Below are 13,723 nucleotides of genomic sequence, written 5' to 3'. Positions count from 1 at the left end.
GGAATTCTTCAACTGGAAAAATCCCCAAATCCCACCCAAAATAGTTTTCCTTTCTCTGACAAAGCAGCTTTGTTCAGTTCTATTCCCTCTCTGATAGGCAATGAGGAAAGGGTGGGAGCACCCAGAGCATGGGGGTGGCACAGAGACATCACTTTCCCACAGGGAAAGCAAGAGTCCAGGTGAGAGTCTATGGGGTACCACAGGGAGAAAGAAGAGGATGGAGGTGGGAGAGGTGGGAGGCAGAGGGCTGAATCCTGACCCCACGCACTGAGATTAGTAAAGGACAGAAGTGTCTCATGGTGCCTGATATGAAACCCATACCCAACACAAAGCTGGGGGCCAGGACTGCTCACCCTCTTTGCACTCCAGGGCCACCCGGGACTCCAGGTTGTCCATCTGCAGCTGGAGGCGTTTCAGGGTGCGGTCAGCATCGCGGGACTTGCGCTTGTAGGCGATGAGGACGATGATGATGATGAGCAGCAGCAAGCCGCCGCCGCCGCCAATCCCAATAATGGCAGGCAGGGTGAGCAGGCTGTCCGAGTAGATCTGCAGCGTGCCCGGGGAGAACTCAAACCCTCCAGCCTTAATCTGCATCGCAGGGAAAGAAAAAGCAAAGGGTCAGGACACTAAGGGGGCATCGTGACTTCCCACCACACTGGGAACAAAGGGATGTGGGGAAACGCAGAGTATCCCCCAGTGCCCCAGGAGCTCGTCCGGAGCAGCACAGCGCATGGTAATGGGATGCAGGACACGCTGCCAACATGCACATGGAACAGGCAGGGAGTTTGATGTCTCATTCAGACAGCATTACAATAACAGATGGGATGTGAAGCGAGCTCCCTGATAGATGGGGAGCCCAGGGGGAGTGTGTCAGGTCCCTTTCAAGCAAGCAAGGCCTTGCAGACCAGGAGCATGAGCACTGCTGTGCAACAAGCTGATGCACATGGAGTGTGGCTTACAGTGCGAGTGGGTACCATGGATGAGGTGGAAACCCCCCTGTGCTCGGCTCCAGCTGTGTCCTGGCACCCAGCAACTCTTAGCAGGGTGAAGGAACAGCCGTCTCAATGTGCCAGGAAAAGGACAAAACATTTGGTCCTCCAGCAAGCACACAATTAGGGAGAGCAATGCGTGGGGCAAAAGGAAAAGGCTTCCAAGGACTGCACCTGCAAGTGTGCTATCTATCCTTGTCTGAGGATGAGCACACGTAGTGGAGTCAGTGCTGGCATGAAGATTATATCTCTGTGACAGCCAGCCAGGGACCATGAGACACAAAGGCTCCAAGTGCCCCTAACACCAGCTACTTTCCTTCCTGCATCTCTGATACGAAGCCCCACGTTAGCCCCATGTTTCCTCCTCCCAACCTCCTGCACAGGGGGCTTGATGCTTACCGTGACTTTGTGCTGGCCAGTGAGGTTAGGAGACTCACAGAGCAGTTGGGTCTCAGACACGGTCAGAGTGCAGGGAGTGTCCCCAATCAGCACTGTGTAGTTCAGGCGGGAGTTCCCTGCAGCTGGAGGGAGCAGGTTCCTGCCCTTTGAGGGACCAAAGAACAAAGCAGTCAGCTCCAGGACAACAGGGAATGCTCCGAAGCCTCATCACGGAGCAAATTTGCCTCAGGAGAACCATGCCCTGGGAGCACACAGCCTTACCTTGAGGATGAGGGGAGAGCTGGGCTTCAACTCCAGCATCCCCGTGGGGCTGAGCGGCTCAAAGACGGGGTCTGGGTAGTATACAAAGTTGGTGGTGTTGATGATCAGCAAGGCCTGGACGTTATCCATGATGAACCCGATCTCGTCCGGCCGGTCACCGACCTCAGGAGGGCTCCGCTCAGGGTTGTCAATGGAGGGAGCATAGCACACCATGGTGGTGTCATTGTACACAGTGCAGTTCTGTGGGGGGCACAGGTTAGGGTCAGGCCTGGCTCCCAGCAGTGAGGGCAGAGTCTGACCCTATAGGATCTTCTGCAAGCTCTGGACACAGGACTTAGAGTCTGTGTCATAATATCAACGGATGCTATGTAACACCCTGGTAGCTGCATTTTACAGATGTGTGATGGTAGTAGTTGGGACAGCTTGTTGGGGATGGGGTCTTTCTGCCCTGCAGACATCCAACAGACCTCCCATCATTTTTGCATGCTCAGATGTCACCCTAGCAGCGCCAGGCAGGGATACCACTGCCCCAGTGCCCCTCTTCTGGATACAGGCCCTGGACACCACCACCCCCATGATATCACATTTGGATCCCAGGGAGGGATGCGCTTTCTGCTCTAAGTTGCAGAGAGATTACATCCCTCTTCCCTGTGCTCTAGCCCTGATCTCAGCCCTCCCCATCAGCCAGCATCACTTACATTCTCCCTTTCAGAGCTGCAGTACTTGGCTCGGATCTTGGGCTCTTTGATGGTGGCCAGGTTGGTGCCAGTCACAGTCAACAGTGTCCCACCACTAGAGACAGATAGATGACAGGTAGGGAGAAAAAGCTGTGACCTCAGGTCCCCACTTCTGGGCAAACAGCAGGCCCCATCCTCACCAGACAGAGGCCCACCTGCCCCAGCCAGGGTGCCCCGGGGACCCATTCTCCAGCCACGTCACCATGGGCAGCAGAACCAGCAGCAAATCATCTCAGATGCCTAACAGCCCTAAAATCCCATCCTGTGTATTCATGGAGTGCAGGGCTTGGAGTCTGAATGCAATTCCAAATAAAGGAACAAGTGATGGGAAAGCCAACGGGAGGTCCTCTCTGCCACCCCCTCTCTCCATGGCAGAGGGAGGTGACAAGCAGCAGGTGCCAAGCCAGGCTGGTCCCTGTGGGGTTTTCTCTGCCACTTAGTGTTAAAAGCCCCAGAGAGGTCAGCTATGCCCCTGGGGAGCTCACTCCTCATTGGCACCCTGGGGAAGGTTTCCCTTAGCACAAGCACTTAATGGATTCCTTCGCCTCCTCTCCAGCCAATTCAAACCTTTTAGAAAAAATATGCAAACATTTCCAAAATCCCCCAATGGGAAATATTTTAATTTTATTCGCTGCTGCCAAATGTCAAGCTGAAATTAAGCAGATCCAAAGCTCTCTCCGCTCCTGCCCCCTGCCAGGCTGAGCACTGCAGGCCAGGAGTTAGCAGGGACCCAGTGCCAAGCCATTCCTCATGCTCCTCTCTGGAGCATGGCATATAATTGCAGCAGCGCTGAGGAACGCAGATTGGGATGGGGGATCTGTGCCCAGCAGAGCCCTGCTGCATCCCTGTGAGCAGTCCTTCACCTACCTGTTGATGCTCCATTCAGGATCAATCTTTTGGATAGTAGGGTCCTCTGTATAGTTGTACTTCACCTCCGGGTTGCTCAGCTCTGCCCGGTTGATGTTGATGAGGATGGGGGACCCACCAGGAGCATGGCCAGGGGGGGTCCTGCAGCGGATCTCACGGGCACTTCTCCTGGGGCAGAAACAGGACAGTCAGAGAGGAGGGAGGTAACGGCACCCCTACCCCTTGTGAAACTGCTGAGTGGGAAAGGGAGAGAAAAAGAGACTCAAGAAATGAAACAAAAGGCAGCCAGGAAAGGCTGAGCTGCTCCTGAGCGTTCCCATTGCGTGGCTGCTGCAAACAGCAGCGATTAGAGCTGATAACCAGTAATTACCGCAGGAAAATATTTAAAGAGCCGCTCCATTATCATCCCTAATCTAAAAATTATCCACTTCATGCCTCAGGGCTCTATGCTTTTAGAGAAAAATCCCTGCGCTTTGGGCTCTTCCCGGAGCCTCAGACACAAAGAGGCTTCGGGGGGACACTCCTCCAGGCGCCTGCAGGATTTGGCTCAATGGGGTCTGCTCTACTTGGGGGTTCCACTGCCTCCAGAGGTGCCCCCACCTCCATTCCCCCACCCACGTGCCCCATGCCCCTCACCCTGAAAAGGCACAGGGCCGTCCCCCGATGGTGACACTGACGTTGCTACCAGCATTCAGGTGGCTTCCTTCAATGGCAATCCAGGTGCCACCGGAGAGAGGGCCGCGGGCAGGGGTCACTCGGGAGAAAGTGGGCGTCTGCCAAAGGAGAAAAGCCTCAGCATGTGTTAAGTCAGGATGGGACCCGGGTCCCAAGCATCCATGAGTGGATGATGACAGAGGGGAGGGTGGGAGAGAGACAGGGTATGGCACAGGGGGCTGCCTATAGCACCAAGACACCCCCAGCCACCTTCCTCCCATGGCCCCCAGCCACATGTGACACCAGCCCTGTTCCCAGTGCATGGGGTGACACCAGGGCTTACCACGAAGGTGAAGCTCTTGGGCGAGGTGGCCCGGTAGTTGGGGGAGCAGTCCCGGATGCACACTTCAACCCGCGCATCGTGGACCTTGCTTGGGCTGGCATCTCCAATTTCACACACGATCCTAAAAGACACAGGGAAGAAGACCATTGCCAGCCTGGGCTTTGCTCCCACACGTCCTTCTGCAGGCAGAGGCAGTGTTTGAGCCCTGACCCCCGTTGCCCCCATGCACCAAGATGATCCCCCCTGTCCCACACTCACTGCTCAGCGCTGATGTACTCGCTCTCGATGGGGATGCACATCACTTTGCCCACTCGAACACCCCAGCGCACATCTTCAAACTTGAGGCCCAGGTTCTCCCCTGTGATGGTCAGACGTGTCCCTCCTTGCCTAGGGCCGGTCTCAGGTGACAGCTAAGGAACAGCACAGCACATCAGCCAAGGGACTGGAGCCATCAGGCTGCAGGGGATGCCTCGCTCCACTGGCTGCAGCCTGCATAGCACCAGGATGGGCACTGCTCCCTGCCGAGGAGCAAATCAGCTGTGACAAATGCCAGAGCATGTGCACAGAGCACGAAGCAAGACAGACTTTCCAAACGCCTGCAGTGTCCACATGGCCCCTGAGGAATGAGTCTGGAGGTGCCAGATGTGTGAGAGCAACGGGCTGCTTCATGGACACCCTGCTGCAGATGGAGACGGGTGATACATAGGAGATGGGGACACAGAAAGGAGGGAGACAAGGCAGACCCAGCCAACCACAGAAATACATGAGTTTGCCTTTGGGAAGGTCTCACATACCAAGGGATGAGGTCCCCACACCCGAACTGTTCTCATGTGAGGAACTATTCCCACCAAGTTCTCACTGCCAACACAGCAGGCAAGGGGAATGTGGGGAATATGGGTCCTGCTCATCTTTCTGCCATCCAAACCCTTGCCAAGCTGGCCGGCTGCTGGAGAGCATCCGCCTCGTGCCGTGCCTCATTTACCAGCATGATTCCCAATAAAGCAGACAGGTGTGGCCTGACAGAAGGTGTTGGGATGACAAATGAACAAAGAGGTATGGGCCCACCGCGTGCCTCCAACGAGGCGATTAGGGGCAATCTGACAGCAGTGCACACCTGCAGCACTAAGTAGAACAAATGGCAGGGCTGCATGCCTGCACTGGGACAGGGGATGTGTTCCCAGGGCAGTGGTGGGGCTCCAGCAGCACCCCAAAGCTCACAGCAAGCCCAAGGCAGCCACAGCTCCTGCTTTACACAGTGAAAAAACCCTTCCGGGCTCTGGGCACTGCTATTTGCCTGAAGTCAGCACAATTCCAGGATCAGGGCTCACTACAGAGCTGCAACAAGTGATTGTGACTGCTCTTCTTCATGCATCAAGCTCTGCTGGAGGGCTGGCAATAAGCGGCTGTTTGTTTGGTATTTTCAGATGAGCACTAAAAGCATGTTAGATTCCTCCTCCTCCCTGCAAACCTGACAAGGGCCATGTGCTCAGGGAGAAATGAGCCCAGGAAAGAGGTGACTGTTCACGGCGCAGCACAGAAAGGTCACAGCTAAACAAGCCGCATGGGAGCAGGAGCTGGTAAGGAGGGCAGAGCAGTGCCCACAACCTCACACCCCAAAGTCCCAGCCCCAGCAAACACTACTCTTCTGCTAATTGGTTTCGCAGGGTCCTTTTAACCCAACAGGTAAATAGCTTCAGGGGGCATAAGCAACTGCAGCACAGGGAGGGGACAATCAGGGGAACAGACCCAACTTGAGAGTCATGGCCAGCACCCGGCAGGACCCACGCAAATTTGCAGAGCTGCCTGTCCCCCACCACTGAGCAATGGTGAAGAATTGGGGTAACCTCCCAGCCCAGCTTCACCACCCACGAATACACCTAATCTCCAGCTGCTGGGCTGGGAAAAGGCTCCACATCCTTCTCAAACCTCTGCAAGGGGCTCCTCTTTTCCTCCCAACCCATGCCTTACACTCACAAGCCTGGATGCAGGAAGGGGGGGCTGTGGAAAGCAGCAGCAGCTGCTGGAGGAGCACCACGTCCACAATCTGCAGCGACCGCCTGCTCACGTTGGCCCCAGGGCACAGAGCAGCACCAAGGTCAAGCCCACCTGCTAACAGATCTGCTTATTCTGCATCTGCAATTACTGCCAAACTGCATAATGATGGAGAGCCTGCTGCGAGCCAGACACCTTGCACCGTATTGTGCACATGGATGCTAGTGAATCGTGGCCCGGTTGCCTTCATGGGTGCTCAGTGCCATCCCGAGGCAGGAGCTGTCACAGGGACCCCACTACCACCTTTGCCATCAGCAGCAACAAGGAGCCCCCAGTCTGATTGCTGTAAGTCAGCACCAGGCTGGCCCAGACTCAATGCAGGCTCTGGGACTCAAACCTGCCCCTGCAGGGAAGGCATGCACATGGGACATGGGCACAGGGGCAGTGGGAAAGGCAGGGCTATGGTTTCCAGCTTTCATCAGATATCACATAGAAACCCAAACAGATCAAATACAACGCTAAGACTCCAGTAATTAACACCAGCAATGCCTGCTTGCCCTGCGAGCCGTGGGTAAACAGAACAGATCGCATGGAATTACGCATCAATCCCTCCTAAAGCACCTCTAGCCCGGCCGACAGACATGTTAACATTAATGTGGGCAATCTTGTGAAAGGAAAGTCATAAAAGCTGTCAGAGATGGGAATGATGAACTACCGGCCCATGCAATCAGCGGAAGAGCAGCCCAGATCTGCAGCTTTTCTGGGATGCTCAGATGAACAGCAGGAATCTCAGACATGGGACAGAAAGCCAAAAGCACCAGGGCTGCAGAGGGAAGATTTTAGCCTTGGAAAGCAAAACAGCGACAAGAAACGCTCAGCTCAAAGCACGGACTATATTTGGTGCCCCCCTCCCATCCCAGACCCACACACCCCCTACCTTGGTGATCTTGGGGTCGGTGCAGCGGCTGTTACCACTGCTGGCGTGCATCCAGCTGCTCTCGTAGGCCAGGCAGTGCTGCCGCAGAGTGCAGCGCTTCTCCGACACGCACCAGCCACATTCGAAGCGTGGGTCGGCCTTCAGGCACAGCCCACAGCTCTCCCGCAGGGCTGAGCACTTGTACAGGTGGGCTGCAACAGCAAGCGGAGAGCGGGGTCAATGCTACCCACAGCCCTGAGATGTCACTGGGCTCCCTGCTCAGAGGAGATGGGGAGGCTGGGGGTCCACAGGGCTGCTTTCCCACCCCAGCCCAAACCCTCACTTACCCTGGATGTTCTGGGGGTTGTCGATGACAAAGTTTCCGTTCCAAACCACTGATAAGTTGACCGGCAGATCGCTGATGTCGTTCCCTTCGTAGAAGTACTGTAGGAGGGGATAGGAGGAGGCCATTAGAGATACACATGGAGAGGTGTAGGGCACTGCTATGGGGCTGCCCCCTATCAGCCAAAAAGAGAGGGATGGAGACTGCAAGAAACTGATCTGGCCACAAAGGGACAGGTCTGATAGTTTGGGCAAAAAAGCAGACACGGCACAGGCAAACCAGTAGGCAAGACTGGCATAAAAATAAACAGCATAAAGGGTTTCTAAAAAGACCAAAAGCCCATTAACCCAAAGCTCTGAAACTGCTGCTGAAGAGACTGAAATAGATAACATCTGAAACAAACACACCCCTCTCTCCACACCAGGAACAGGGGGGTTGAACCCTTCCCCACCCTTCCCAGCCCTGCCAGCCTAGCAGAGGGATGAAGCTGGATCCCTGCTGCTGCACAGAGCTCAGCTCCCAGCTCGCTGCCTCCTCCCACCCAACCTCGCTCTCCCTTGCTTCGAAACCTGAGTTGCAGCCCCGGCAGCCCCATCAATATTCCCCGCACAGCCCCGGCACGCAGGCAGAGAGCTTTAATCGATACGGAGACAGGAAGGCAGTCGGAACCGTCCCTGACAGCTAATGACCTCCTTCGGCAAGAGATTCCCCGCTCCTCTCCGGAGAAAATGACAGGCGTGTCAGGAGAGATTAAATGAATGATTCATGGCTTGCTGGAGTTTGTTAGGAGATGTGGATGCTTGGGCAGCAGCTTGCCCAAGCTGCAGGCTGGACACGGCCACACCACCTCCAGCACAGCCTCACCCACCTCCGTTCTCTGTAATTCTGGCTTTCCCCGTGTTGGCAAGCAGCCTCCTGGGCCTCAGGAGCATCCCTGGGACTGAAGCCATGACCAGCCATGGGGACACGGTGCCCACAGATGTGGCTACAGTAACACACCCAACCCCTCAGCCCCTCTGACCCCACAAGGTACAGCCAAGAAGCAATCTCCTGTTTTAGGTTACACATCCTTGCAGGTGTTCAGGGAACATGGAGATGTGGTACTTAGGGACATAGTTAGTGAGCAATATTGGCAGATGGATGCCTGGACTAGATGATCTTAGAGGTCTTTACCAAACTTAATAATTCTATGATCCACTGCTTTTGGCTAATGGTCCTTCACACAGGGGCCAGGCTGGAAGAGCCCAAAAATGCACTCCTGCGTAGCACAGCTGCCACTGATCAGATGTACACAGTGGTTTTAAGGCATGAAACACCCAACTGCAATCTCATCCCTTTCCTAAGTCCATAACCACCTCTCTGCAGGGCAGCCCCATCAGCTCCCAAATAAGCTACAGAATCACAAATATCTCAGCAACACTCCACCTCCAAGCTTAGGAAAATGGAGCCAGAACAGGGCCGTGAGCCCACATCCCTCCACCTTCCTTCATCCTTCACCTACACTCTCAACCAGCCATACGTCCCAGGCAGGACTGAGGCCAGGAGCCAGACCCACAGCAGCAATGGGACCATCCCCTGCAGCACGACACAGCACGTGCCAGGGAGTGCCACAGCAGCACTGGAGCAGAGTTTTGCTGTGATGAGCCACGTGGCAGTGTAAGTGAAATTGGCATTTTCAATTTGTACTCTGACATGTCTCATTTGGGGCCCTGGCATCTCGGGAAGGCATCCAGCCTGCAGCTGTCCAAAACACTTATTTGCATCTCTCTGCCCCGGTTGCTTTTGGAAATCAGTTCTTCTGGGAGGTGGGTAGGAGGGTGGAGGAAGAAGAATAGGAGGAGAAGGAGGGAGAGAGTTAACTCTTTGTGCACCAGCCCTGAGACAGAGACAGGTTTGCAAAGGAACACGCACAAGAGATGCCATCCATCTCAGTAAAGACACCACCATGCTGAGCACGCCGCATTTGGAGCGGCACACCTGGAATCTGCCCCAACTCCCCAGCACTCACTCCCTGCAGACCCACATAGGGGTTTTTCCAAAAGGACCTGTGAAGCTTGAGAAAGTCACACAGGGCACAAAGCTGCCTCCCTGGACCTGGGCTAGGGAGTAAAAGACTGGTGAGCAGCCAAGGCTAGGGTCACATGCTGATGGCACAACCAAAACTGCTCTCCTGCTCTCACTCCCCTGTGCCTCTTCACAGCCATAAGCATGTTATCCCTCTTATGCACTGGAATGTTTGCATTCACACTTGGCAAGGGGTCATTCCAGAGCTCCAGCACCCTCCTGGCATCCTGGGTACCCTTTGCTGTACAAAATAAGTTCTGTGCACTGTCCCATTGGCTCTTCCTTGCCTCCAGCTAACACATTTCCAAATATCCATTAAGCACTTAACAGTTATTAACTTCCTGGGTAAGCAATGGCTGCGGCTATCAGCAATCAGCAATGAGCTGCGTGCAGGAGGACAGGGCTGGTGGCACCTGGCATCCTCACAGCCACACTGTGTTCTGCTCCACAGACATGCTGCCAGCCCCAAGTTGAGTTACTTTGCTTTGCAAGCAATAAACAGGCACTGCCCAGACAGCAAACAGTGGATGCTGAAAGGGAGAAGCATGATCATGTGCTACAGTGCCTGAAGAAGGGACAGGAGAATACATGTCATGGAGTGAGTCAGTGATGGGATAGAGCTCCTTGGCTCCTCAGCTTGCCCAGATCAGTGCTCTGGTGCCTCTCTGCAGGAGCCCAAAAGACGAGCCTGGATGCAGCTCTTCCCAGCAAGGTCTCCTGCTGCAGGGAAGTGACTCAGGCCAGAGGACTCCTCACCAAGCCTTTCTGCGGAGTATCCCAGGCAAAATCCCAAGAAACAGCCAACAACCCTATGCAGCTCTGCCTCCCAGGCCCACTCCAGGCAGGGGCTGCCCACTTCTCTACCCCTGCAGCTCCCACGTTCGCCCCTGGGTAGCCCCCTGCCCACCCCTGAGCCAGCAGGGATCCCCAAGAAAGGCACTGCAGGGGTCACTCCCCTGCCCACCCTGAGCAAACCCACATATCCCAACCTCCCTCTGCCCAACAGGACCCTCCCCTCCCTTTCTCCAGCACCATCCCCCTGGGCTGTGTTTCTGGAGGAGCCGCTCAGCTGCAGCTGTGTCCTATTTTTCTGTAGTTGATGACCTCAACTTCTTCCCCTCACTACGGGGACGGCAGTAATGTACATCGTGTCTCGCCAGGGCTCAACTGCAATTCATCATTATTTTATCTGCTGGAATTTAATTGGATCCTATCAAACTCTCCTGATACTCCCTTTTCACTTTAAACACTGCTGCAGGAAAGATAAATGCAGGCAGCGCTAGGACAGAGCGCACGGCTTTGTTGGCGAACGGTTCTGGGGTTGTGGGCTCTGGTCCCGTTTCCCTCTCCACGGCTGCTTAATTAGAGATACACACACTGGAGGTGCACAGTGCTCGAGCAGAGCATGTGTGCATGATTTATGTTCCTCTATAAATACACCCTAGGCTTGGTAAAACACTGTCAGCCACACAACAGCACAACTTGACGGCAACGCTTGCCCTCTGATTCTCGATCTCCTTTTGTTCTTTTCACATCCATCTTCTGCTTCCCTCCCCCCCCCCCACTGCACACCTGGATTCGCCCTGTGCCTAGAATTCAGCAAGAAGAACCAGAGACGTTGGGAATAAAGCAACATCTAACAACACCTAGAAAGCATCAATCTGCCAGGTCTCGCTTGCCTTGCTCACATCCACCCCATGGCACCCACAGGGCTGTGCAGTGCCGGGTACCATGAACACGTTCCTCCCATTGGTGATGGGGGGCAAGATGCTTCGTAGGGCTATGGCACTTCATCACAGGGACAGGAGAAATCTGTGCAGCCCACGCAGTGCTGAGGCAAAGGTCCTGACCCCCATCTGCACACAGGGGTGACAGCAAGGTGACAGAGGGGGCCGCAGCTGACACGTGGGCGACACATGCTGGGGGGATTGCGAGGAAGGAGCCGAAAGGGAGACCCGGAGTTGACACAGCTGCTCACGGCCACGTGGGGCTTTTGTTAAAGGCTAAGGGAAATAATTGAGGCGTGAGGCTTAATTTAAAGTGCTGAGACAACAAACTCATTTGCTTTTGGAAAGGAGATGAGGGTTCTTCCTATTTTTATATTTAAAGGGAACAAGCAGCTCTTGGGCTATTTTCTCGGGAAAGAATGGGCAGAGGGAGAGGCTGGAATGTGAAATTCAGCAGCACAAAGCGAGGGACACAGGTGACCATCTACTCATCCTTCACTGCAAGGAAGTAAACTCAGAGTCTGCCTCCAGAATCATAGAATCATTACAGTTGGAAAAGACCTCTAAGACCATTCAGTCCAACCGTCCACCTACGACATCAGTCGCCCACTAAGCCACGTCCATATACCACCCAATTAACAAAAAACTACTGCACTGGGAAAGAATTTATTGTCTTAAGTCACATTTTTCTTTTTTTCTCTTTACAATGCCTGCAGAAAACCCTCAGGGTTGTCTTCCTTTTGAAGAGGAGAAGGGACTGCAGTGAGGAGGCACTCAAGGGGTTTCTCTGCTCACTTTTTGACCTGGGATGTATGGGGAACACCGAGCCTGCTCTCCCTAGAGCCTGCTGCAGATCTATTGGGTGTCTCCCATGATGTTTATAGTCAGCACTCAAACCTTAATGAATGGGCTGTTGAATATTTAACAAAGATGTCCTTTCTTCCAAGTGCCAAAAAGTCATTGGAGTTTGACAAGCACTAAAACTAAACAAAAGACAAAGACTTTTAAGTGGACTTGACTTATTATCCTTCCCATTCATCTGCAATTCAGGAAAACATCCCTAATTCAGCAAAGTAATTAACCTCTTGTTTAGATCCCATTGAACTCGAGGAAACAAAGTCCTCTGAAAGCCTTCCTGAATGGAGGGCATCAATTCCTCCCCTCTGCGCTGGGAGGATTTTCACGCTCCTCCAGTTCTCCAATCCCCAGTGCCCCCTGCACCAGGAAAGACCCAAATCCAACCCAAGGAATGGATCCAAGGGACATGAGCCCGCAGAGCCCCCCAGTCTGGTGGCAACAGAGCCCCGGGTCAGCGCTGGGTGACTGCATGCAAAGTGACGTGCCATCAGCGAGCCAGATGGACTGCAAAAAAGACAGGGAGGAAGACAAGCTTCAGAGAAGTGTGAATTGGAATCACGCACACCATAAAGCAGCCTGGCTAAATGCCCTCACACGTTAAAGCAGGCAAGCAGACCCTGAAAGGAAGAAAGACAGCTTCTTTCAAGCCAGAACTTTTTCCCTCCTTCTGTGAAGCTGCCCTGTGCCTGCAAACAAAGCCTCCTGCCTCACACTCCAGTGCTGCAGAGCCCCATCTCAAGCCCATGCAGCCTGCAATACTGCTGGCTTGTTTTCCAGCCATTTCCTTCTAATCTGGGGCAATTTTGGGTTCAAACATCCAGCCCAGGGAGAAGGCCACCTGAGCCTCGCAGTCACCAGCACTGAGCTGTACCCAGTCTCTGATGACAGCTGAAATGATGTCTGGGAAAAGCTCTGCATGGCAAAGGATCATCATCAACCCAGACCCACTAGTATCATTTTCACCTGCAGCTCAGGACAGTGAGCGTTTCTGCTCCTATCAAACTGTGTGAGGCACAACAGGAGCTCCGGTAGCACAGCAGCCCCAGCATTACTGCACAGGGTAAGCAGCAGTGGGCTCAGGATGCTCCTCGTGCCCTAACGCTGCATCCCATGGAGGCTCCTCCAACGGCTTCTAAATGTCACTGCGCCACCGAAGGATGAGGGAGCAGGGACTGGTGCTGGTGTTAGGTTGCAAATGAGCTTTCACAGCACGAGTGATGGAAAACAAATTTTGAAAGGATTAAATCAGAGGGATAAGGGAGGGGTTGGCTCCATGCAGATGAAGTAAGGTTCGTGCACAGCCCCGTGGGGCAGTTATGCAGCTGAGCAGTGCCATCTCCCCAAAGGGAACAGCTATTTAATACCCTGGGTCTGTCTGCTCAGGGGCTTGATGCTCCACACGTGGGATGGCCACACAGCAGGGGCATGCTCTCACGGCTGCAAAACCTCATCTCGCTTAGGGACAGAACAAGTGGGAGGAATAAACATAGAGCGGGACATGAAGAAGGTGTTGGCTGGATTCTGAGGTCAGGGAGGCTTAGGGGAGGGGAGCGTGGCTCTGACACAACCAGGC

At 54.2% G+C, this 13,723-nt stretch overlaps 1 protein-coding gene across 3 annotated transcripts in view; it reads right to left on the bottom strand.

Moving 5' to 3' along the window:
• Nucleotides 1-13,723, bottom strand: part of PLXNA1 (plexin A1) — a 96,681-nt gene that overhangs the window by 25,380 nt on the left and 57,578 nt on the right. For all 3 annotated transcript variants that reach the window (XM_048957937.1, XM_048957939.1, XM_048957938.1), the window contains exons 11-20: nucleotides 7,506-7,602; nucleotides 7,180-7,370; nucleotides 4,509-4,660; nucleotides 4,251-4,371; nucleotides 3,890-4,026; nucleotides 3,254-3,421; nucleotides 2,348-2,441; nucleotides 1,650-1,889; nucleotides 1,389-1,532; nucleotides 354-588 (exon numbers count right to left, since the gene is read on the bottom strand). In XM_048957937.1, the coding sequence (XP_048813894.1) occupies nucleotides 354-588; nucleotides 1,389-1,532; nucleotides 1,650-1,889; nucleotides 2,348-2,441; nucleotides 3,254-3,421; nucleotides 3,890-4,026; nucleotides 4,251-4,371; nucleotides 4,509-4,660; nucleotides 7,180-7,370; nucleotides 7,506-7,602 (1,579 nt within the window). The remainder of the gene's footprint in view (nucleotides 1-353; nucleotides 589-1,388; nucleotides 1,533-1,649; nucleotides 1,890-2,347; nucleotides 2,442-3,253; nucleotides 3,422-3,889; nucleotides 4,027-4,250; nucleotides 4,372-4,508; nucleotides 4,661-7,179; nucleotides 7,371-7,505; nucleotides 7,603-13,723) is intronic.

This window comes from Lagopus muta, chromosome 11, assembly GCF_023343835.1.
Source record: "Lagopus muta isolate bLagMut1 chromosome 11, bLagMut1 primary, whole genome shotgun sequence".
In the NCBI taxonomy this organism is placed as follows: Eukaryota; Metazoa; Chordata; class Aves; order Galliformes; family Phasianidae; genus Lagopus; species Lagopus muta.
Note: the sequence above shows the minus strand (reverse complement) of the source record. Positions and strands in the feature narration are given on the sequence as shown.